The sequence below is a fragment of the Mastigoproctus giganteus genome, chromosome 5, assembly GCF_048544385.1.
Source record: "Mastigoproctus giganteus isolate SK-2022 chromosome 5, ASM4854438v1, whole genome shotgun sequence".
In the NCBI taxonomy this organism is placed as follows: Eukaryota; Metazoa; Arthropoda; class Arachnida; order Uropygi; family Thelyphonidae; genus Mastigoproctus; species Mastigoproctus giganteus.
In genome coordinates this window covers 61,982,841-62,007,884 of record NC_143579.1, presented here as the reverse complement: position 1 = coordinate 62,007,884, position 25,044 = coordinate 61,982,841, and the positions used below count along the sequence as shown (strand labels likewise).

The 25,044-nt window shown below is 35.5% G+C and overlaps 1 protein-coding gene across 1 annotated transcript in view; it reads left to right on the top strand.

Moving 5' to 3' along the window:
• The window catches only part of LOC150085450 (focal adhesion kinase 1-like), a 377,186-nt gene extending 353,457 nt beyond the window's left edge, over positions 1 to 23,729 (top strand). The window contains exons 30-32 of the mRNA XM_090374569.1: positions 7,734 to 7,877; positions 19,731 to 19,811; positions 23,263 to 23,729. Of these exons, the coding sequence (XP_090230695.1) occupies positions 7,734 to 7,877; positions 19,731 to 19,811; positions 23,263 to 23,700 (663 nt within the window). The 3' untranslated portion in view covers positions 23,701 to 23,729. The remainder of the gene's footprint in view (positions 1 to 7,733; positions 7,878 to 19,730; positions 19,812 to 23,262) is intronic.
• Positions 23,730 to 25,044: the final 1,315 nt, after the last annotated feature.

Below are 25,044 nucleotides of genomic sequence, written 5' to 3'. Positions count from 1 at the left end.
TAAGGGTCCTTTCCTTCAGAACTGACTTACACATAATCACAGGATGTTCTAGATCAGCGGTTCCCAACCCCTGTGGGTTCGCGAAAGTGTTCCAACTAAAAATTCTGTAATGGCATGTTCTTAGATTTTCATAGGTATATTATTGTAAACTACCAAATATAACTAATAATAAACAATAAAGTAAGATAAAATTAAATAAAAAGTAAAGAATTGCCAAGGAAAGAAACCACATCTTCCACAATTCCTTATAATTACTTTGCTGTCTTACAGTATATCATGTTAAATAAATATCTAAAATAAATAAGGAAGGATAATCGTTTTGAATATTTTCGTTAGATTCTTTTAATTGCGTTAATTTGAATTTTAATTGTTTTTAATTGATTTTGAATTGTGTTAAATTGATTATTTAATTATTTATATTTTACTTTAATTATTTATATTTTACTTTAATGTACCGGTAAGTTGTCGATTTTTTCGTTTTTTCCGTTTTAATTTCTGGAGGGTATCATACGGAAGTGTTCCACGTACTATATTGAGGTAAACTCCTCTTATTAATTTACTAATATTATTATCAACGTAGAACATATTGAGTATTACAGCTCTGATTCATACTATCTATATAAATATCTAAAATAATTTCTTGACTAAATGTTTAAGAGTATGAAAAAGGTTGTTTATGCATGGTAACGCACTTCCATCATTTCTACTACCCAGGTAGTATGCATGCATCGTTTGATTACATCTCATATATTCGAGCCCTTGACTACCAAATACGGAGGATACGGAAAGGTCAGGGAATGACCACCGCATATCCCCAGAGCAATATGGCCTTAGTTGCTAATGCTCCTATAAAAAAAAAACATCTCATATTGTGAATACCTTCACAACGAGTTGCCCGAGGTATTGCACTGCTTTGAATAAGTAACGCTTCACCGGTGGAGACTAATGCATACTTATGCATGGGTAATGCGAGATATAATCAAATGATGCATGCATACTACTACCATCATTTCTACTACCTGGGTAGCAGAAATGATGGAAGTGCATTACCCATGCATAAACAACCTTTTTCATACTCTTCACAGTTAGTCAAGAAATAGTTTTAAATTAAACCATACACACCATCAAGCATCTCTCATATTGTGGAGTTATACTTCATAACTGGGTTGTCACTATTGCAACACCAGAGTACCTGCCCAGCCACCGAAGAGGAACCAATCAGCTCCGAAATGGTGCCATCTGGGGGGAGGTTATTGATGAGGCTCTTGTTACCACGAATAGGTAACAACTGTCTTCCCTAATGAGGAGGTGTTGCCTATTCAGGAATTCATGAATATTTGAGTTCATTGAGTGTGAGGAATACTGTCCCTTTCCTGATACTCTGGATAACAGAGTATCTTATCCCATACCATTTTTGAAATGGTGCCGTCTAGGTGGTGATATCTGCCGAGAATAAGTAACATTAGTCTTCTCCATAGCTGAAGCGTTACTTATTCGAGGAAGTGCAATACCTCAGCAAGTCGCTGTGAAGGTATTCACAATATGAGATATAATCAAACGATATATGCATACTACCTGGTTAGTAGAAATGATGGAAGTGCATTACCCATGCATAAACAACCTTTTTTTAAATAAATGTTTTCCATACAAAATTTTTTTTTTTTCATTCTCAAGGATCATTGTTACGTATAGGTACTTTTTTTTTTTTTTTTTTTTAGAACCTATAGTACTTAGTACCGTGAATAGGTTGAAATGATGAAAGAAGATACGTGTTGACATTAGACTTGAACTTCTGTAGATTGTAATTTTCAGGAAATACGTATGAAGGAAGGTTGTTTAAGAAAACAAGTTGAATGAATAAATGAGGAAGAAGAAATATTGGTTCTGTGGGATTGAACTTGACAGTAAAAGGATGTTGACTGGTTGCGGCATGTGTTCGGACTGCTTTAAAAGAGAGAGTGGGAATTATAGAAGACAATTCAGAAGAACAGTGCCCATGCAGGTATCTATAGAAAAGGCGTTCAATAGAAATAGAACGTCTGAGACAAAGAGTAGAGAGACTCTGTTAGAGATGAGACATTAATTAACCTAACTGCCCTCTTCTGAATGGAATCTAGAAACCAGAGAGAGATTTTGGGTGCACCGCCCCAGATGTGGGAACAATATTCCATGGTAGGCCTGATTTGCAATTTCTACAGAGTCAACTGTTTGGAAGAAAAGTAACGCTGAGAACGAAAGAGAAAACCTGGGTTTTCTCTTTCGCTCTCAAAAAAAAAAAAATCTCAATCTCGAGATTTTTTTTTTTTTTTTTTTTTTTTTACAACACACTTGTACAAACTTGTGGAGAAACATAGCACAATAATAATGGGGATAATACAGTGTGCTAATGAACTTGTTTTCACAAAATCTCTAGCAATACTGACAAACGTATTGCGATGTTGGAGAGTTTATTTTATCATGATGTTTTATTGCAGTGTGTGCCGTGCATGCAATAAACTAATCACAAACGACCTTCATATGTATGCCATAATAGCGTCACACGTATGTGGCTGACATGGCATCTCAAGAAATGAAGTAACCTACTGGGCCACGTGTGGTGTGCCACATATGCGACACAAAAAAAGACTCTTTTCTTGATATTTTAAACGAAAAAACTGCATAACACTGACATTTCAATATTTATTTTAGAATTACTAATCAAATTATTTACTAAATATTTTTTGGCCCCAGGGAATTTTTTTTCTTAAACTAGCTTGGCAGTCAATGTGTTAAATGTGGTTGGATGGAAGATTGTTGAAGAAACTGGTGGTTCGGGTCAGATGCCAAGTGTGCTTGACATGACTTTAAGAACTTTTCTTTTTCATTATATTACTTCCAAACTTATCTAACAGTAGAAAGGTGTGGAACATATCTTGAAACAAGATATGTTCCAAAAATTGGCCTTGAAATTGTCAGCTTTGAATATTTAATACATTTGCTGCCTCTGACACATAAGCCTCAAAAGGCACTAGAAATGATATGCTGTTATGCATGTAGGCATTTAAAAAGTCAGCACCCAAGTGGTGTGCCATGATTCATGCTAGTGATCATTTTCAAGTAGTCTATAAATGAATGCTGTAAAAGTAAAGGCACATGAAATTAACGACTGCTCAGTATTGGCATGCTGATTGAACTGTGGGCTATTTGCAGCAACACTTAGTTTTTGTCTATAGACTTGGTTTAATTGTATTTATTCTTGGCTTATGTTGAGGCTTGTTCTGATTTATAGCTCAGTCCAAAAAATAATGTTTGCTAAAAGTGAACACTTATTTTTTGACAAATTTTCAGAATCCTGTTTCTCAGAATTCCAAAAATTACAGCACATTAGATGCACTTTCTCAGATATAGGCAGGCATAAGTGAATGTGTGAAACAAGAATATTTATATAGCTTCTAACCCAAACTTGATCCATGTACCACATGGATAACACAGTAGCTGTGCCTGTTGTTCTTCCCCATTATTGTGAAAAAGTCCTGGATTCAATTCCTTTAAAAGTAGAAGAAATTTTTATATGCTTTTACATATCATGGCCAAGTTGCTTGGTTAAAGTTTGCATGGTTTTCTACTTTCCAGAAACTGATTATTTGTTTTCCAGAAAATAACATACTAACCATATAAGACACATGACACATGAAATTAACAACTGCTCAATATTGGCATGCTGATTGAACTCTGGTCTGTTTGCAACAACTCTTTTTGTTTATACGAGGGGGTATCAAAAAGTTTGTACCCTTACCTAGAAATAATAGCCCTAGAAAGGTGAAACTTCACAAAAACTTTAATCCTTTTATATGTACTCTCCATGTACAGTAACACATTTGTCCCATCTATGGATTAGTTGTTTAATGCCTTGATCATTGAAGTCTGCACTTTTTTCCTGAAATCACAATTCCACTTCATTGATGACTTACTGAGATGAATCAAAGTGGCATCCACGCAATGGTTTCTTCATTTCTCGATAGATCAGTAGAATAGCATTGATAGTCTGGCAGTCTGGCAGTGATAGATCAGTAGAATAGCATTAGTAGAGGCATTTGATGCAAGAAAGCAAGCTTATGCAGCATCAGCCAAAAAAAAATAAAATAATAAAATAAAATAAAAAATAAAAATAAATAAATAAAAATAACCACTTCTACTTCACCCCTCTGTTCGTTCGAAATACCTGTCCAGCTGAGCCTTAAACTTATTTAGGCTATCAACTTCCACGACAAGGGATGGAAGTCTGTTCCACCAACCAACCACCTGCTGGCTAAAGGCAAATTTCCTCATGTCTATCCTACATCTGTCTTTCCTCAATTTGAATTTATGCCCTCTCAGGTGATTATTCTGAGCAAGAGGAAGAGTCCCATCAGCATTGAGCATGCTCAAACCATTCAAGGTTTTATACACCTCTATCAGATCACCTCGCTGGTGCCTAGTCTCCAGACACTGTAATTTGCAAAACTTAAGCCTTTCTTCGTAAGAGCACCCCTTTGTTCCATTCACTAATCTTGTTGCCCTTCTCTGTACTCATTCCAGCATCTCTACATCCTCCTTGAAATGAGGCCTCCAGACCTGTATACAACACTCTAGGTGTGGCCTGACCATTGCCTTATACAAGAGAACAATCACCTCCTTATCCCTGCTAGAAAAATTCCTGTATATCATTGACAATACACCATGAGCTACTCTTGCAGACCGTCTGCACTGCTCAGAAAACTTCGTATCTGCCTGCACAACCACCCCTCAAGTCCCTTTCATTCTCTACCACTGTCAGTGTAGTACCACAGAGTTGATACGTTGCTCTGGGGTTGCTGTTTCCGATATGTAGTACTTTACATTTGTCAATGTTAAACTTCATTTGCCACCTCTCAGCCCATCTGCTCAACCTTTCCAGATCCTGTTGCAGTAGCATAGTGTCAGTAGTGCCCTTGACAGCCCTGCCAACCTTCGTATCATCTGCAAACTTGGACATTAAGCTTGATATACCATCATCAATATCATTTATAAATACAGAAAACAATAATGGACCCAATACTGAACCCTGAGGGACTCCATTAATAACACTAGTCCACGATGAGCCGTGTCCACTGATTACCACTCTGTCTTCTCCCCCTCAACCACCCCTTTATCCATAGCAGCAATTTGCCTCCAATGCCACACTGCTCCAATTTGTGCAGCAGTCTTCCATGTGCAACCGTATCAAAAGCTTTTCTAAGATCCAAGTATATAATATCAAAGTTATTCCCTGCATCCAGTTCTTTTGTGACTGCATCATAGTATCCAATCAAATTGCTCAGGCAAGACTTCCCCTTAACAAAACCATGCTGTGTCTGAGCTATAACTGAAGTCTTGTCTAGATGATCCTGCAGTGCTTCTTTAACCAGTGCCTCCATTCATTTTCTGGGAACAGAAGTTAAACTAACAGGTCTATAATTACTTGTGTCGCCCTTTGATCCTCTGTTTGTGAATTGGAGTCACATTTGCACATCTCCAGTCCATGGGTACTTCCCCTGAGTCCAAGGAAGCTCTCATAATTATGGTTAAGGGTTTCCTTACTTCCTTTGCTGCCTCCTTTAATATAACTTGATTGATCCCATCCACCCCAGGTGCCTTTCTTGTGTTTATCTTCAACAATTTCTCCTCCACTTTACTCTCAGTTATTACAAGATTCTCTAGCTTACTGCCAGAGTTGAATACACCTCTGACATTCCCCTCGCTGAATAACTCCTCATGTGTGAATGTCGACGTAAAATATTCATTTAGTTCGTTAGCTATCCGAGCAGGATCATCAACAGTTGACCCATCGATATCAAGTGGACCAATCTGATTCATCCCCTTCTTTCTAGAGTTTACATAAGTAAAGAACTCTTTGCTGTTTTTCTTTGCATCCCTTGCCAAAGATTTCTCGTAATCTGCCTTCGCCTGACTAACCTCCTTTGTAACTTGGTTACAAATCAACTTGTATCTATCATAGGCTTCTGTGTCACGTGTTAATTTGTATGTATCCCATGCATTTTTCTTCTCTGCCATATGTCTCATTAGTTCATCTGGCATCCACTTAGGCCTAAACCTTAAACAATATTTCTTAGTTGGTATGTAAAGCCTAGTAGCTTCCAAGATAAGTTCTTTGAATGCTTCCCATTTTGAATTTGCTGTTGGTAACATCATCAGTTGGTCCCACTGTATAGAATTTAAATACTGTCTCAGTCCATCATAGTCACCTTTACAAAAGCAATAACCCTTCCCTTTACCCGTAATGGTAGTTACCTCTTTGAGTAAATCCCACTTCAGCACACCGTGATTACTGCCACCTAGTGGTTCATTTACCTGCAGATTCTTAATGCATGAAGAATCACTACTGATAATCAAATCAAGAGTATTACTCCCTCTAGTTGCCTCCCAAACATGCTGATGTAGAAAACAATCATCCAATAAATCCACAAAAGCCTTGCTAGTGTGTGAGTGACCAGCCCCCAAATTCCAGTCAATATCTGGGAAATTAAAATCCCCCATTATAAGACTCTGATTTACTGGCCCACTCTATTTCCCTGTACAGTTTCTTATTATACTCATCAGAGTCGTTAGGCCTATAGCACGCTCCTACTCTCAGTTTTGATCTCCTAATCGAATAGAATGGGTTCACCCTAAAAAAGTTCTCATCCACATTACACAAATCCCACAGTTGACGAGAACATTGCATTCGACATTGCTTCTGCAAAGGCATCAGCAATCTTGGAACCAATCATTCGGAGACCTTAGACATGTGCAGATGGTCATGTAAAATGCTGTGGGCAGACCCATAAATACTTCCCACTGCATTTGTGATGAAATGAATTGTCACATGTCTGTCACTCAGCACAGTCTGCTCAACCTTTGCAGCTGTCTGACTTTCTGTGGACGTTGATGGCCTTCCTTCTATTGGCTCATCAAAGACACTTGTACAACAACACTAGAACTCCCATTTCTATTTTTTATAGTGTCATAGGATGAACAATTCTGCCCATACACAGCTTTCATTTCTTAATCAATTTCCTGAGCATTTCTTACCTGCAAATGCAGGAACTTGATCACTGCTCGATACTCCATTTGACAATCATAGCGTCCTTCCTCAGATTCCAGGCTGCACCTCTGGTGTATGATCACCTACAGGAATGAAATTTCATTTGTTAGTCATTGAATATATAGACAACTTATATTAAAAATGGAATCTTCCTACTGATATTTTATCTAGGTCAGGGTACGAAATTTTTGATACCTGCTCATAGCCTTGTTACAATTTTATTTATTCTTGGCTGTGAACTGATCTATCAGTATTTAAATACTGATTTTACATGACCATCTGCACATGTCTATCAGTGTTTAAATACTGATAGAGGAGATCAGTTCATTTATTTTGATTATCCAGAAAGAATCATTTTTCTCTTTGGTTAAAAGTATTGCCATAATGTACACAGCTGTAGTCTATAAGTGTTTGTGTCTTCAAATGTTATTTGCATGCAAAAGATTAGGAAATATAAACAGATATTAATAAGATTTGGACTTAATTAAATCTTTTGCTTTTTTTTAATAGCATAAATTTAATAAATTTTTTCAGTGCTGATTTTTGGCTTGCAGTTAATTAAATTTCCTAACTCTTTATAACATTGAAGATCCTTAAGCTGTTTTACTTAAATTAATATTGACATATTTTTTTTTTTTTTTTTTTATGTTAGCATATTGAACCTACTCCTACAGCAGATTTAGATCGCACTAATGATAAAGTTTATCAAAGTACAACATTTGTGGTCCGTGCTGTAATGAATCTTTTGGAAGGTGTACAACAAGGAAGACTTGTTGATTACCTAGATTTAGTAAAGGTAATGATTATAATTTTTAAAAATTGCATTTTCTATAGATTTTTTGTTTTATGTGAAATTTTGCTGTATATACAGATCAAAAAAGTTGTTTTTTCTAGTTATGTGTTTTTTCTAAAAAACACCTGTGTTTCTTCATGTAGAACACCTGATGGCAAGTAGGTGTTCTTCATGAAGTCAACATGTTACAAAATCACATCCATTTGATTTTAACCATCTAGGTCAGCCGTCAGCAACCTTTTTTGAGTGAAGAGCCCTTTTTGATCTAATTAAAAAAAAGAATCCAAACCGCTCAAACATGAGAGGAGGGGGGGAAAGGGGGAGTTTTTTAAGAAATGGAACAGAGTGGGAAGGTGTTTTATTAAATATATGTATACAGAAGGCCCTCGTTATAATGCGGTTCGCTTTACACTAATTCGCTATAACGCTGTCAAAACTAACTGTAACGCTATTTTACTAGCATACAGATTGAATTTTTGGCAAATCCTGGTTCAGTCCAGTCTGTTTTTAAGCCCCTTTTTTTTTTTTTTTTTTTTTTTGCAAAAGGAGAAAATAGCCACCATGAAATTAACTACAGTAATTATTTTTATAATTTCTACTCTATGTACAAAATTGAAACTTTCAATATGCTCTATTTTCTTGGTGTGGATAGTTTCAAGGGAGAAATTCTTTTTTAGTACACAAACCTAAAAAATTTACCATTCAGTGTCATATGCTGTTACGAAGTCTGCATTTTCTATTCTGACCTGTAATAGAAAGATACTGTATATACTATTGAACAATAGATTTACTCCCTATCTCTTCTTTTGTTTTATCTCTTCTTCTGTAGGAACTATAACTCGAAAGGTTTTTCACACAATCAGTCCCATGAGTGCTAAATGCGGTGCTGTTTCTTGTACAGTATTCTCTTGTCTTCTGAACTCCTCTGACCATGTGGTCACCCGAAGTACATAAAATTTGTTTGTTTTACTGTCCAAATGGCCTTATGTACTCCATTCTGTCTTCTAAGCTGCATTGCCCTGAGATTATCCCCTTTGGGAATATTGGAAAATACATCTATTAGAAGCAATTTACATTCCCTCACCGTAACAAATTACTTTCGGTAACATAAAGGGTAACTTGAACTGTTTGATTTTATTGTGTGGGACTTCTCAGAATAAAACACCTATTGTTACTGTCTTCATGCCACTTGACATTATTTCCAGATGGAATATTGACAAGTACTTTTCGTGCAATAAACAACCATTTGATTTTACCGCATGGTAAAATCGAACTTTTCAGATAAATAAAGCATTTGTCACCGTCTTCAGTTCACTTGGCAGAGGAATTCTAGATATCATTCAGTGCATACAGTGTTAGACATACGGACAGTTTACTGTACTCGAACATCGTATCACAATCAGTGCAACGCAGTTACATTTGCAGAGAGTTATGGCGGATAAGAATGAAAAAGCAACAATGTCTGGACGTGATACAAAGATTGGAAAGGTAAGAAAAACATTGAGTTTGAAAATTAAATTAGACATTTTGAAGAGAATTGATTCCGGTTAACGACAAGTGGATGTGTGCAATAATTTAGGACTGACAGGTTCAACTGTAAGAACAATCATAAAAAATAACGAATCAATTTTAGCAGCCGGAAAAACAGCTGTTCCCCTGCAGGCAACTAAATTGACTAGGGCTAGGCCGGCTATTATGATCGAAATAGAGAAACTTCTACATAATTTTATTGAAGACAACTTTCAACGTAGAATTCCGTTAAGTTCAATTATTATTAAAGAAAAAGCAAAGAGCCTATATGAAGATTTGAAGGAAGCTCACCCCGAAAAAAAAAAAGTGGAACCATTTAACGCTAGTAAGGGCTGGTTTGATAGATTTAGAAAGTGCTATAACCTGCACAACAGCAATACAGGGAGAAGCCGCAAGCGCAGATCAACAAGGAGCCGAAACTTTCAAAAAAGAATTTGTTAAAATTATTTTAGAGGGATGTTATACTGTTCAACAAGTTTTTAACATAGATGAAACAGGTCTTTTTTGTGAACGAATGCCTAAAAGAAGTTTCATATCGAAAGAAGAAAACATGCCAGGCTTCAAAGCGGCGAAGGATCGGTTAACTTTGTTGTTGGGTGGTAATGCTGCGGTGGATTTTAAATTAAAACACCTTTTAGTTTACCATTCCGAAAATCCAAGGGCTCTTAAAGGTTTAGCTAAATCAAACCTACCTGTAATCTGGAAGGCTAATAAAAAAGCTTGTGTGACCAGGCCGCTTTTCATTGATTGGTACACTAAGTTCTTCTGTCCTGCAGTGGAAAAATATTGTGCAAAAAATAACATTGGTTATAAAGCAATTCTAATCATGGACAACACGCCAGGACACCCAAGCAAAGAGAGTTTAGAAGACAGTGGGATCAACTGATGATGCTACCAACAGTAAATTCTAAGTGGGAAGCATTCAAGGAATTAATCGTGGATGCTACTAAAAGTTTCATACCTATTAAGAAATATTGTTCAAGGTTTAGGCCTAAATGGTTATCAAATGAACTAATGAGACTCGTAACAGAGAAGAAAAATGCATGGGATGCATATAAATTATAAAGTGACTCAGAAGCCTATGGCAGATATAAGCTAGTCTGTAATCAGGTCACAAAGGAGGTTAGGCAGGCGAAGGCAGATTACGAGAAATCCTTGGCAAAAGATGCTAAGAAAAACAGCAAGGATTTCTTTACTAATATAAACTCTAAAAGGAAGGGGATGAATCTGATTGGTCCACTTGACATTTATGGTTCGACTGTTGATGATCCTGCTCAGATAGCAAACAAACTGAATGAGTATTTTGCATCTACATTCACACATGAGGAATTATTAAGGTTTGAAAATGGCAGAAGGTTATCAAATTGTATCGGGGTACTTAATGATTTTGTAATAACTGAGAGCAAAGTGGAGGAGAAATTGTTGAAGTTAAACATAAGAAAAGCACCTGGGGTGGATGGGATCTATCCAGTTATATTAAAGGAGGCAGCAAACCAACTAAGCAAACCCTTAGCCATAATTATGAGAGCATCTTTGGACTCGGGGGAGGTTCCCACGGACTGGAGATGTGCAAATGTATCCCCAATTCACAAAGGGGGATTGAAGGGTGACATGAGTAGTTACAGACCAGTTAGTTTAACTTCTGTTCTGGGTAAAATAATGGAGTCACTGGTTAAAGATGCATTGCAGGATCATCTAGACAAGACTGCAGCAATAATTCAGACCCAGCATGGGTTGTTAAGGGAAAGTCTTGTCTGACAAATTTGATTGGTTATTATGATGTGGTTACAAAGGAACCGGATGCAGAAAATAATTTTTATATCATATATTTGGATTTCAGGAAAGCTTTTGACACTGTTGTGCATGGAAGACTATTGTACAAATTGGAGCAGAATGGTATTAAGAGTAAGTTGCTACAATGGATAAAAGGATGGTTAAGTGGGAGAAGACAGAGGGTGGTAATCAATGGGTGCTGCTCTTTGTGGACTAATGTTATTAGTGGAGTCCCACAGGGTTCGGTGTTGTGTCCACTGTTGTTTTGTATATTTATCAATGATATTGATGAAGGTATATCAGGCTTAATGTCGAAGTTTGCTGATGATACAAAGGTTGGCAGGGTTGTTAATACAGTAATTGTAGTGTGCTACTGCAACAGGATCTAGATAATTTGGGCAGATGGGCTAAGAAGTGGCAACTGAAGTTTAACCTTGACAAATGCAAAGTACTGCATATGGGTAGAAGTAACCCCAGAGAAAAGTACCAACTGTGTGGTACTACATTTAAGGTGGTAGAAAATGAAAAAGACCTGGGAGTAATTGTGCAGTCAGATATGAAGTTTTCTGAGCAATGCAGACAGGCTGCCAGGGCAGGTCCATGGGGTTTTGTCAATGATATATAGGAATTTTGTTAGCAGGGAGAAGGAGGTGATTGTCCCTCTGTATAAGGCAATGGTCAGGCCACGCCTTGAGTACTGCATACAGGTCTGGAGGCCTCATTTTAGGAAGGATGTCGATTTGCTTGAGTGTGTATAGAGAAGGGCAACAATATTGGGGAGGGGAATGAAGGGATCCTCTTACCAAGAGAGGCTTAAGTTCAGCAAATTGCAGTGGCTGGAGACAAGGCACCTGCGCAGTGATCTGATTGAGGTGTATAAGGCCTTGAATGGGTTGAGCACGCTGAATTCTGATGGGATCCTTCCACTTGTTCAAATTACGAACCTAAGGGGCATAAATTCAAATTAAGAAAAGACAGATGAAGAGTAGATGTGCAGAAATTTGCCTTTAGCCAGCTGGTGGTTAATTGCTGGAATAAACTTCCATCTGTCGTTGTGGAAGTTGATAGATTGAATAAACTTAAGTAGGAACTGGACAGGCATTCGGAGGGAATGGTGTGATTTTTTTTTTTTTTTTTTTATCTGATGCTGCATAAGCTCATATACTTGCTTTCTTGCATCACATGCCACTACTACTACTTGAACAATCACATAAAAGTTTTTTACATGCCTCCAAACACTACGTTTCTGATCCAACCAATGGACCAAGGAGTAATTGCCACATTTAAAGCGTACTACATAAGGAACACCTTTTCCTAAGCTGTTAAAGTCATCAACACTGAAAATGTACTGAGCTTAAAGGAGTTTCGGAAATCCTATAACATTAAAACTGCCATCTACGACATTTCAAGTGCCTGGGATGAAGTGACTCAGAAAACCATGAATGGAGTGTGGAGGAAAGTTTGGAAAAATTGCATAAAGCATTCCCAGGAACCTGTTGATTCCGTTGAAAATGTTAAAATGCAAATTGTTGAGCTCGGAAAGGAAGCAGGATTACACGAAATTAACGATGACGACGTACAAGAAATGATCGACAATGACAGGGATGGCCTCTCTAATGAAGAACTAATGGAAATGATAAAAGAACAAGAGCTTGCTATTGAGAGAGATGATGATCAAGATACTATAGATGAAGAACCGATGAAGTCGCTGACTTCAAAAGGACTTAGTGAAGCTTTTGAACACTTCAAAAAATGTGTGATTATTTCCGGGAGAACAACCCTGACATGGAACGAAGTGCCAAGGTAATAAGAAATTTGAAGAAAAATGAATCCCTACATGATGTTACAATGAGAGGAAGAGGGCCAAAGCACAACCCAAAATCGACACATTTTTCAGTCCAAAGATACGAAAACTCGAGAGCACAGGGCCATCAAATTAATAAATTTTTGATTTTCGTTAGTTAATTACCTCATAATTATATATGTACAGGTGTCCCCCGCTTAACCCTGATAATTCGTTCCGGAAAAACAGAACGCTAAGTGAATCCGCGCTAAGCAAGCGCCACATTCCCATAAGGTAACATATGTATTTGTAAGTTGCGTTCGGTGCCATAGGATATTTCCTAATCAATAATAAACGGTAGTGAAAAGGTGTACAAATGTCAGTCAAAATATTTAATATTCAAATATTTATACATATAAAATATTCTGCATAGATGAATTTAATCACGAAAAATGTGTCGATTTTGGGTTGGCCCTCTTCTAAATAAACTAAAAGGGGTATTAATTTTAAATCAGCGTTACCAGCCAACAGTAAAGTCACCCGATCTTTTCGCCGCTTTGAAACCTGGCATGTTTTTTTTTTTTCTTCTTTCAATATGAAACTTCTTTTAGTCATTCGTTTCCACAAAAGTCCTGCTTCATCTATGTTATAAACTTCTTGAGAAGTATAACCCACAATACCCCTCTTCAGTAATTTTAACAAGTTCTTTTTTGAGTAAGTTTCGGTTCCTTAATGTGCACTTGTGGGTTCTCCCTAGATTTTAAATCTATTCAACCAGCCCTTACCAGTTTTAAATGGTTGCACTTTTTTTTTTTTTTTTTTTAGGTGAGTTTTTTTCGGATATTGCCTAATCCCTCCCTCTCTCTCTCTCTTTTTTTTTTTTTTTTGTAATATTTAACTTAACTGAATTCTGCATTGGATATTATCTTCAATAAAATTAGTTAACGTCTTTCCATTTCAATCCTAGTTGGCCTAGCCCTAGTTGCTTGCAGTGGAACAGCTATCTTTCCCGCTGCTAAAATTAATTCTTTATTTTTTTATAATTGTTCTTACAGTTAAACTTGCAAGTCCTAAATTATAGCACACATCCGCTTGTCGTTGACCGGAATCGATTCGCTTCAAAACATCTAATTTAATTTTCAAATTCAGTCTTTTTCTTACATTTATAGTCTTTGTACTGCACCCAGACGTTGCTTTTTCATTCTTATCGCCCATTATTAACTCTTCGAAAATGTAAATGCGTTGGTTGCATTAATTATGATACAATCGTGTAAACTGTCCGTTACGCACGATGTCTAATACTGTACTGAGTGATGACTAGACTTTGGATAAATGCATATAACGCAAATATTACAAGCAATATACTTTATATATTTTTAAAATGTTGATCTCGGAACTACGTAACAAGTCACTGTACTGCAATTAAATTAGCATGCGAGAAAATATCACTGAGCGTGGGAAACGTTTTAATGCTGTGCTGATATTCATTTTCAAGCTATTGACTCCATCAAATGAAACGATTTCGTTAAATATGCAAAAATGCAATCTGTGAAAGAGTGTTATAGTGATCTGTGACAGCGTTATAGTCAGATATGGGTTATAATATAAGAACAGCGTTATAGCGAATCAGCGTAAAGTGAACCGTGTTATAATGGGGGCCTGCTGTATATAATGTAGAATATTCTATATGTACAAAAATTTGAATATTAAATATTTTTAACCAACATTGGTGCATATTTTCACTACCATTTATTATTGATTAGAAAATATCCTATGGAATAGACCGCAACTCACAGATACATATGTTACCTTATGGGTATACGGTGCTCGCTTAGCGCTGATTGACTTAGTGCTCTGTTTTTCAGGAACAAATTATCAGCGTTAATTGGGGATCACCTGTATATTAGAATAATGAAGCAGTTAAGAAAAATAGTAAAAATAATATGGAAATTAAGAAAATAAATATAAAGCTATCATTAGAGGCAGCAAAAGGCACATTCCTCCACATGATGCCCAATGTTTAACTGATATTAAATATTAAATCAAAACTAATGCCAGTAGCACGGCAAAACTGTTATATGTATATATTTTTTTTTTATTATTTTTTTTTTTGAAATATTATTTTTTAATACTGAAAAAACGTAACAAACATCCAATTAGGTATGAATTAATGTGACTTTTGCTGCTGAACTTCTTGAGCGAGTCTCTCAACATCGGGCGAGTAAGTCGTAATTTTCATCTCTAGGCATGCTGAGAAAGACTCGCATTGTTCAGACAGTTTCCTGATTTATTTTTAATATAGTTTATGTTCAAAAATATTTGCTCACAGAAATACACTGCTGTGCATAAGAAGGTCAGTATATTGACAATCGACTTCATCAAGAAGTTCACGGAATTGTCGATGATATAGTGGTCTTGCCATTATTTTATTGACTATCTTTATGACCAAATCCATGAAATGCTGTTATCACTTTTGGAAACATTTGTGAGCAATGTGCTTCTTGATAAATTATACAGTGAAAGGAAAACACATCATGCGAAATGTTTTTTCTAAATAAATTAATGAAACCTTTTTTCTCACCTCTCATGTTTGGGGTTCCATCGGTCGTGATACAAATTATTTTGTTAATATTAATTCCCTTATTTTTGAAGCATTCAGTACTTGCCGTTTCTATATCCTCTCCATGCGTTTGTCCTGTAACCGGAAGTAAATCAAGAAATTCTTCTTGAAGTCCTTTTGAATTTATATATTTACAAATGAGGACAACTAGCATGCTATTACCAACATCACATGATTCATCACAGGCTATAGAAAATCCTGACGCTGACTTTAAGTCCATAATCTGCTGACTGGTTACATCTTCGGCCATTAGTAAAGCTCTGTTCCTCACAGTTTTTGCAGATATTGGCATTTCCTTAATTTTCATAATTATTTCTGTTTTTACTAAATCTCAATATTTTCATTATCTTCACTCAGTTGAAGCCGAACTTACTGAGAATTTCAATTCGAGACCATTCTGGTCCTATCTCAAATGGCTATCGAGATCTTCTAGAATTCCTATTCTAATTAATGATTCTAATATCTCTATCAACTGTCCTCTTGGCATTGCTAATATTTTTGCTATGCACTTTTTGAAACTTTGTTCTTCTGAACAACAACATTCTATTCCCTGTTATCTGTTTGATTATAATAGTAATGACAGTTTTGATAGATTAGTTCTCACTACTGATGACATCCAGTCAGCCATTTCTTGGCTTAAAGATTTCACTTCTCTTGGTCCCGATACCCTCCCTGATTTTTTCTTCAAGAAAAGTAGTTCGTCTTTAGCTCCAGTTGTGGGTGCCTCCGTAGCCAGGTGGGAAGGAGCAGCAGCAGTGCGTAGCACACACGCTTCTTGATTAGACCGAGGTTCGAGCCCGTCACCACCAAATACGGAGGATGCGGAAAGGTCAGGGAATGACCACCGCATATCCCGGAGCAATATGGCCTTAGTTGCTAATGCTCCTAGAAACCAAATAAACAACAACAAGCTCCAGTTCTTACAAATCTCTTCAATTACTGTCTTCTTCATGGCTGTTACCCATTATCATTCAAAGAGGCTTATATCATCCCTATTTATAAAAAACAGGGTGATAAAGCTAAGCCTAATAACTATCGACCTATTACTATACTGAATACAATTCCAAAAATTTTTGAACTCCTACTTTATAAATATCTTAGTTCCTATCTTCACCCTTTTATCAATAATCTTTAGTATGCTTTTCTTCCCAGGAAATCAACTGTTTCAAATATTGCCTTGTTTTCTCATTTCCTATAAACTAATTTGGACAAAGGAAATCAAACTGATTCGCTTTTCCTTGCTATTTCACATGCATTTGACTCTGTCCACATCGATCCCCTTTACTAGATTTGCTTGATTCACTGCTTAGAAATCATAAACTATCTGTAATAATTGATGATACTTCAACTCTGTTTACTGTTTTGCAAGGTGTTCCTCAAGGCTCACCATTGGGTCCACTCTTCTTTATTGTTTACACTAATGATCTGTCAACCTTATTTTAGTCCGTTAATGTTGAGTGGCAACTCTATGCAGCTAATATTAAATTTTACAAAGTTATTTGTTCTTCAACTGACAGTGTTGAACTCCAGTCCTGTCTTGATTACCTCCTGCTAAAATGTAAATTATGTCGCTTTCGCTCGAATCATGTAGTTAGACCCTCCGTCCTTACTGATTATTATATTGGAAACTCTTTAATTACTGATACGTTCAAGGATTTAGGTGTCCTATTTCGATCTGACCTTCATCCCTCTTCCCACGTTGATCAAGTAATATCTCACACTTCCAAACTCCTTGGATTAATTAAGCATTCTTCCTCTGTTTTCAAGAGTGAAAAAGTTATAATTCTTCTCTACAAGCAGCTCATACTTCCCACTTTTGATTATTGTGATATTATCTGGTCCCCACAACAGGAATATCTTTCTCACAAACTTGAGAGAATTCAAATTAAATTCATTAAATTCTTATGCTATCGAAATCACTTTGCCTTTCACCATCAACATTATGGAGCTCTTTGTGGTCATTTCAGATTCATTCCTCTTCACTCTAGACGATAACTCTGTGGGTATCTTTTTGTCTACAATATCATAAACTCTGTTATCAATTCTCCATCTCTTCTCGAACAAATACCTTTTGCTATACCCCATTTGAATTCACGTTATAAAATTAATTTCTCACTACCTGTTCCTCGTACTCACCACTTGGTAGTCCTCTGTTTTGATTCCTTCAGGTATCGAATAACTACAATATTGATTTTACTCTTAATCCGTCTATAAGAATTTGCTCCTTACACTGTTTTCTTAAGGTAAATTTTGTGTATATTTAATTCTAGTTTTGTATTGATTATTACTGTTTTGTATTTTATGTAACTCCTAGTGTTCTAGCCTTTATTTAGGGGGTCTGTGTGCCCTGTGTGTGAGAAACGTGTATATATAAATAAATAAATAAATATAGCTTTGTTTTTAAAATTGCTGAAAAGATTTCCTGACATTTTAATAAAACATTCTTTTATGTATTCTCCATCCGTAAACGGTTCCCCCATGTTACAATTTCACATGCAACTACAAAACTAGCAGCATTTTGTATTGCTTGATGATTTAATCCACTTTGACAATGAATTCTTTGTTAACATTTTCTGTTGCAACTCATTTATAGTCTTTTTCCTTGCTCACTGGTTTGATATGTTTTGGCGAATGTATCATGTTTAGTCAAAAACGTCTTTCTATGTTTATTTTTTCACTACATATTAAACACAATGTAAGCCCTGGAGAATTTTCCACAAATGTATATGACTCAGTCCATTCCTTCTTAAATTCCCGATTTTCTTGCTCAATCTTTCTCTTTTGAGTTGCCAATTTAAAAATGATAGCAATTTTAATGCCATCTTATTTCACTTGTTTAATAATACTACATCACTGATTCAAAAAGTCAAGTGATTTATAATATGAATTCATGTATTGTTCCTGTTTTAACTATTTTATATTTGCCACCGCCGCAACAATTAATCTTCGGCATCTTGCAGTGCATGTGTTCTGCTCGCGATGCTCAGACAAACTGAACTGAGAAGTGTGTGTGCGGCTTGCACTGAAACTAATGCTATATTCAAGTTGCTGCACACCGCACTTGCCGTACATGTGGGCTAAAAGTTAGAGCCGCAGTTACATGTTCAAAGAGCCACAGGTTATGACCCCTGATCTAGGTGGAGAAGTGTGGGTGCACTCCCAAAACAACATGCAGGATGTGAATAAATGGTGACTTTCAAGCAGGATCTTTGTATTTGCATATATTTCTTTCTACTTAATCTCATTTCAATTTTCTTTCAAATTAAAATATCTTTGGTATTGAATGGAGGAAAGTTGGAAGATCTGTGAATATGGCTAGAGGGAGAATGAGAGAAGCAAAACTAGATAAATACATTTTAATGTATTTATCTAGTTTTGCTTTGCTAAATTGATAAATACTCTGTCAAGTGTTATGTATTGTACTGCATATGTTGGTTATAGTGAACATACTTTTTTTTTTACTGTACAAAAAAAATAAGTAAATCAATAAAGGTGAATGAATCTCTTTGGTTGCTCATCATTTCCTTTAGAGTGCCCAGTCTTCCAACCAAAGAAAACTAATGGTATGTACCGGTAGGGTACATACCATTAGTGAATATTTACATTACACGTAATCTAGTAATGAATTATTAGTGATTAATTCTAGTGATTAATTCAAAATTATTTTTTGAATCGACATCAGTTGTTACGTTTGTTTTACCTTATTTGTTCTCTTCCAACATAACTTGTTTTCCATCCATTTTTCTGATACTGAAAGCGACGGCTCAAAACTTTTTTTTATTAAGAACTGCCTTTTTCAAAAAAAAATTGTTTCTTATTGCTGATGTTCGAGTCAAGATTTGAAGCTCTCATGTGAAATTTTCAGGACTTGATAAAATTAAGTGACATGATTATCTATTTATTATTTATTTTTTATTTTATTATTATTAATTTTTTTTTGAAGAGATGGAAAACAGATTTTATTTCAGCCCTATGGATGTTCTTTGACTCTAGTGCAAATTTTTTTTAGGCTCTTAATATGCTGCTACACAAGAAAACACTAAACCAACTACCCAAATGATTTTTTTTTTTTTTTTTATGTTGTTATAAATGTGTACTTCAGTGTTCAAACTTAGAAAGCCTGTTTTTCAGATTCACTTTATTTTTACAGCATGTTGGTGTAGAATTAAGAGGGTTACTGGGAAGTGTAGACCATCTAGTATCCAGTTTTCCTATCTGGTCACACCGAGAGGTAAGATAAAAATTTTAAACATATTCCTTGTTCTTTAAATGACTTGCTCATTTTAGCATATTTTAAATGGAATTTCATACTGTTGAACACAGCTATAGCAAGATACACAGGACTAGTAAAAATGGTTGTTAAATGAGTTCATCATCATCAGCCATTTTCAATCCACTGCAGGATGAAGGCCTCTCCAGCAACTTTCCAGAAATGTTAGTGAAGCAAAATAAATGGCAGTTGTCAGTTATTTATATGTAAAGTCCGAGGAAACTTTGGTTTATCTTACCAAAGCAGCATTTATTTTTCATGGAAGCATGCAAACTGAAATCTGTTGGTAGTCAAATGTCATGATGTATTTTTCTCATAGATTGCTTCTGACTGATAGCTGTTTTCATTCAAATTCTGCATCAAATAAATTTGAAAGTGGAACTTTTTTTTTTCAGTTAGTTAGTTAGGACTTGAAGTGTAACAATGAAAATCTCTTTGGAAGTTTCCCTAATTCTACATTTTTGGTAGGCGCCTCCGTAGCCAGGTGGGCAGGAGCAGCAGTGCGTAGCACACGCTTCTTTATTAGACTGGGATTCGAGCCCGTGACCACCAAATATGGAGGATGCGGAAAGGTCAGGGAATGACCACCGCATATCCCCAGAGCAATATGGCCTTAGTTGCTAATGCTCCTAAAAACCAAATAACAACAGCATTTTTTGGCTGCACTGCAAAGCCATTTGACTAATTTCCTCAAGGATGTGAGGTTGATTTTTATGCAGGACGATAAACAGTGATAATTATTTGAATATGCATGCTGTGCTTTATATTCAGACTTCGGTATTTACCATTGGATACTATAATACTGTTATATAGGTCTGATTGCACTGTTCTCGCTTTTTTTTTTTTTTCTTCTTTTTTTCTGGGGTCCCTTGAGGATTGGTTCTTGGACCACTGTTGTTTCTCATTTTGATAAATAACATTGGCAAAGGGATAGAAGACAATGTCAAAATTTGCAGATGACAAAATTGACTGAGTCTTTAATGATCAGTGCCAAGCAGTGCTCCTTCAGGATGGCTTGAACAGACTTCAAAGATGGTCAGAGAAGTGGCAGCTATGTTTTAATGCTGCTAAATGCAAGATCTTACACTTGAGAAATAGCAACCTACAAAACATTCTACCCTTGGTGGGGTTGAATTAAAAATAGTGGAGGAGGAAAGGGATCTGGGAGTTACAATATAGGCAGATATGAAGTTTTCTGAACAGTGTAAATGGGCAGCGAGGAAAGCCCATGGCATCCTATCAATGATTTAGCAAATGTTATCCTATAGAGATAGGGAGGTCATAATCCCACTGTATAAGGCAGTTGTAAGACCACATTTGGAATACTGTGTTCAAGTGACAGTACGCGAAAAGAAATCAGATTATGTGAGCTACAGAGCCTGGCAACCAGGCACCTCAGAGATGACCTCATTAAGGTTTATGAGGCTCAGAGAGGGATTAGTAAAATAAATGAAGGTGGAATTCTCACTGTTATAAAGAATTCTGGAACTAGGGGCTCATAAATTCAAATACACAGGGTTTGAGGTTTAGGTTAGCTTGTAGGAGGTTTTCTTTTAGCCAGCATGTAGTTGACAGTTTGAATAAATTCAAAGGTAAACTGGTTACTTACCTATCTGATATCGGAAGCATATAATTTGTGTTTTCTTATCTACTTGGATGGGTGTCCCCTCCCCAGTGCAGTAAAAGCCTGTGGCTTCCTTGCACTATATGGCGAATACTATTATTATTATTACTTTCTTTATAATGATATCGATCGTATTTATTATTAATTATGAATATTTTGGAAAGCTTTTTGTGCCTTTCCAGTGGTCTGTGTAATGTACATAAATATACATGTGACAGTTGTCACAGCAAAAAATATACAAATGGTTGTCACACATGCAAACATGGTGCCAGGCTTTAGTTTGACAGTTTATTGAAAGTTTTATGAGTTGTATATTCATGAATAACTGAAATGTGTTTCAGCAGAGGACCCTTGAAATACAAACATAGGTGTATGGGACTGTAGTCTTCCTGAATATATATTTCTTCAAATTGCCTTGCATCTCTCTCTCTCTCTCTCTCTCTCTCTCTCTCTCTCTCTCTCTCTCTCTCTCTCTCTCTCTCTCTCCCCCCCCTTATTTCCCACTCACATAAATTTTTCTAATGTGAAACAAAAGGAATTTAGTGATACAAAAGGAAAGAAAAAAGTACCCCAAAAAGTTGCATAAAATTTTAAACATCAACTTATGTGATTAACTTAGAAAATTCAAGAATTTTTTTAAAATAATTGCAACATACAAAACAAAACTGGTGAATTACCTGTGTTGCTATTATTATTATTATTATTATTAAATGAAGACCATTGTTCACTAGTGGAGAATTCTCGGCAGATACCACCACCCAGATAAGAAATCTGGGTGGTGGGATATGCCGAGATACCAGAACCCAGATAAGAAATTCTCGGCAGATACCACCACCCCTGGGTTCTACTGTATTGACCACTTGGCTATGTCAGGCCCAAAAAGGATACAATTTCAGGCTTACAAAAGGTTACCTACAGAAACAAGGAAACTGTTTCTATAGGTTTTCTTTTTTTCTTTTTCTTTTTTTTTTTTTTTTTTCAGGTCTTCCAATTTTTCCAAGCTATCTGCCTACTAATTCTAGTGATTAATAACTCACTGGACATAGGAAATCTTTGTACAATCCAGTCTATAATTCTTTCTCCTTAGTTAGAATTTATGCCCTTGGTTCTAGGTATTTAATGCCATGACCATTTCATCTTCATTCACTTTACTCCCCCACCCCAGTCTCAGAGGCCGTATAGATTTCAATAAAATCTCTAAGATTGACCAAGTTCTTTATCTTGCTTATTTAAAGTTTCTCCTCATATGGGTCCCATTTTGCTGTTTTCACCTGACATGTTGCCTGTCTTTAGACATTTTCATTAGTTCAGGCACTGTTACCAATATACTAAGTGTTAACCATCTGAAACAGCCCGTCAGACTGCCTTCACCAAACTTCATGGTCAAAATGATTCACTCTGACAGAACCACTTTCCATACATGCCTCACAACCAAACATATCCAACAGAATAAACCACATTAATGACACATTTAATATACAAGAAAAAGTCAGGTGATAATAATAAAATTTCTATGGTATTGAACTTTCAATGTTCCAAAACTTAAGTTTCACAACAGTTTTTCAGTTGTCTTATTTCTATACAATTAAGAAATAATTATGGGAAAGTAAGTGATCGTCTTTAATTTCCTTTAAATATGATTAGGACTAGTTCATTCAGTGGATTTATTTAAAAAAGGAAAAAAAATTATATTGAATAAATTTATAAACATTTAGAATTGCGAAGATTTATATTTTTTGTGTGTGTTTTTAATGCTTTTTTCCCCCCATCCTACTGTGATGTTTACAGATTGAGATGGCCCACAGGGTACTTAGTAAAGATATGGGTTCATTGGTACAAGCTATGCAGCAAGCTCAGAAGTATTCCAGGACAACTCTAGATGTAGAATACAGAAAAGGCATGTTATCTGCTGCTCATATTCTTGCTATGGATGCTAAAAACTTGCTGGATGTTATTGATTCGGTACGGATACGACTGAAGTCATTAGGAGAAGGAAATCCAGTGTGGTTACCACAAACTATCACATCAGAACACAATTTTTCAAGACCAGCTAGCTGTATAGACTCCATGCCTAGTTGTACATTATCTCATTCTTCAGGACATGATACTACATGCAAAATTTCAGAGAGTTTAGGATCTCCAAGTTCAGCAGAAGAATCAAAATCTAATATAGCATCCCCCCATTTACTAGATGAAGCTAATGACAGTGGCTATGATGTAACATGAGGTTTGTTATAAAAGTCTTAGCTACTCCAATTTTGGGCAACTATAAAAATGAGTTTTAAAGGAATATTTGTAATCAGTTCTTGATGTACAGTTTTCCTTTTATGTGTTCTGGTGATGTGCTATGAACAATTTGTTATGTATGGTTTTTTCCATTAAGGTGTTTTTTGCTTGTAGTTTGTCATAAAGAACTGCTTTTGACTAGGAATTCACATTTCTGAGAAAACCTCATTATATCAATCATCATATTAGGAAACTAAATGCACTGAAATACCTTTTTGTATTAGTGCAAATGTTGTTTTTCTTAAGAGTAATATTCCATTTACTGAATAAAGGCTCTAAGTGATTTTTTTTTCTCATTGTAAAGAACTAATTATGAAAACTGCCAGAACTACCTAATAAGTTTTTAAAAATTAGATCACGTATACTTAGTGTTTTCTTCTCCAAAGAACAGTATAAAAATACCCTAGGCCGACACCATTGCACTTATAGTAATGTCACATGGTTAAAACTTGGTTTGAAGTGTTGTAGTGATGAGAATATTATTAATCTGGCTCATGTCTTGAACTACATTTAGAAGTTGCCATTACCTAAAATTGTGATAAGATTAGTATTACATGTAATTTAATATATAATTAATTGGATTTGAATGGTATTTGTTGCAAAGGCTAATACAACAAGTGAAATTTCTGTGGTTATTATTCATTTTAAAGAAATTGAGGAAGGGGCAACTATAAAATGAGCTGCTGTGTATAATTCTGATTACCGAAATTTAAAAAAAAAATAGTGTCGGAATAAATTTATTGATTTTTGTGTGGGAAATTTTACAAAGGTATTTAAGAGCTTTGCTACATTAAAAGTTTTGAATATTTTTTATGTAACTTACCTTAATTTTTTTGATATAACATGCCCTCAGGGATAATATGCACTTGCAAAATTTATATTGAAGGAAAAAAATTCTTATTTAATTCATGACTGAAAATAGGCTTAAACTTTGAATCATTTAATGATTGATTTAGTATAATAACAAAATTAAAATGTAAAAATTGATATTAATGTAGAAATCTACAGTAAATGTTATTGGCTTTCATATGCACTATGTATGCAGAGAAATTTCACTACAACTTTACCTTTTATCTTGCAATATGGCAAACAAAGCAATTTGTAGTAAACGTGATTATCAAATTTATTTAATAATCAAAAATTACTGTCAAAATAAAAATATTCAAAATCATCTTCACTTCTAGAATTAACCACTGTTCCAATCTTCATGTGTGAATATATTGTATCCATTGAGTTCTTGATTTGTCTTCATTTTTGTGAGATGCCATTGAATCAGAAAGAAAT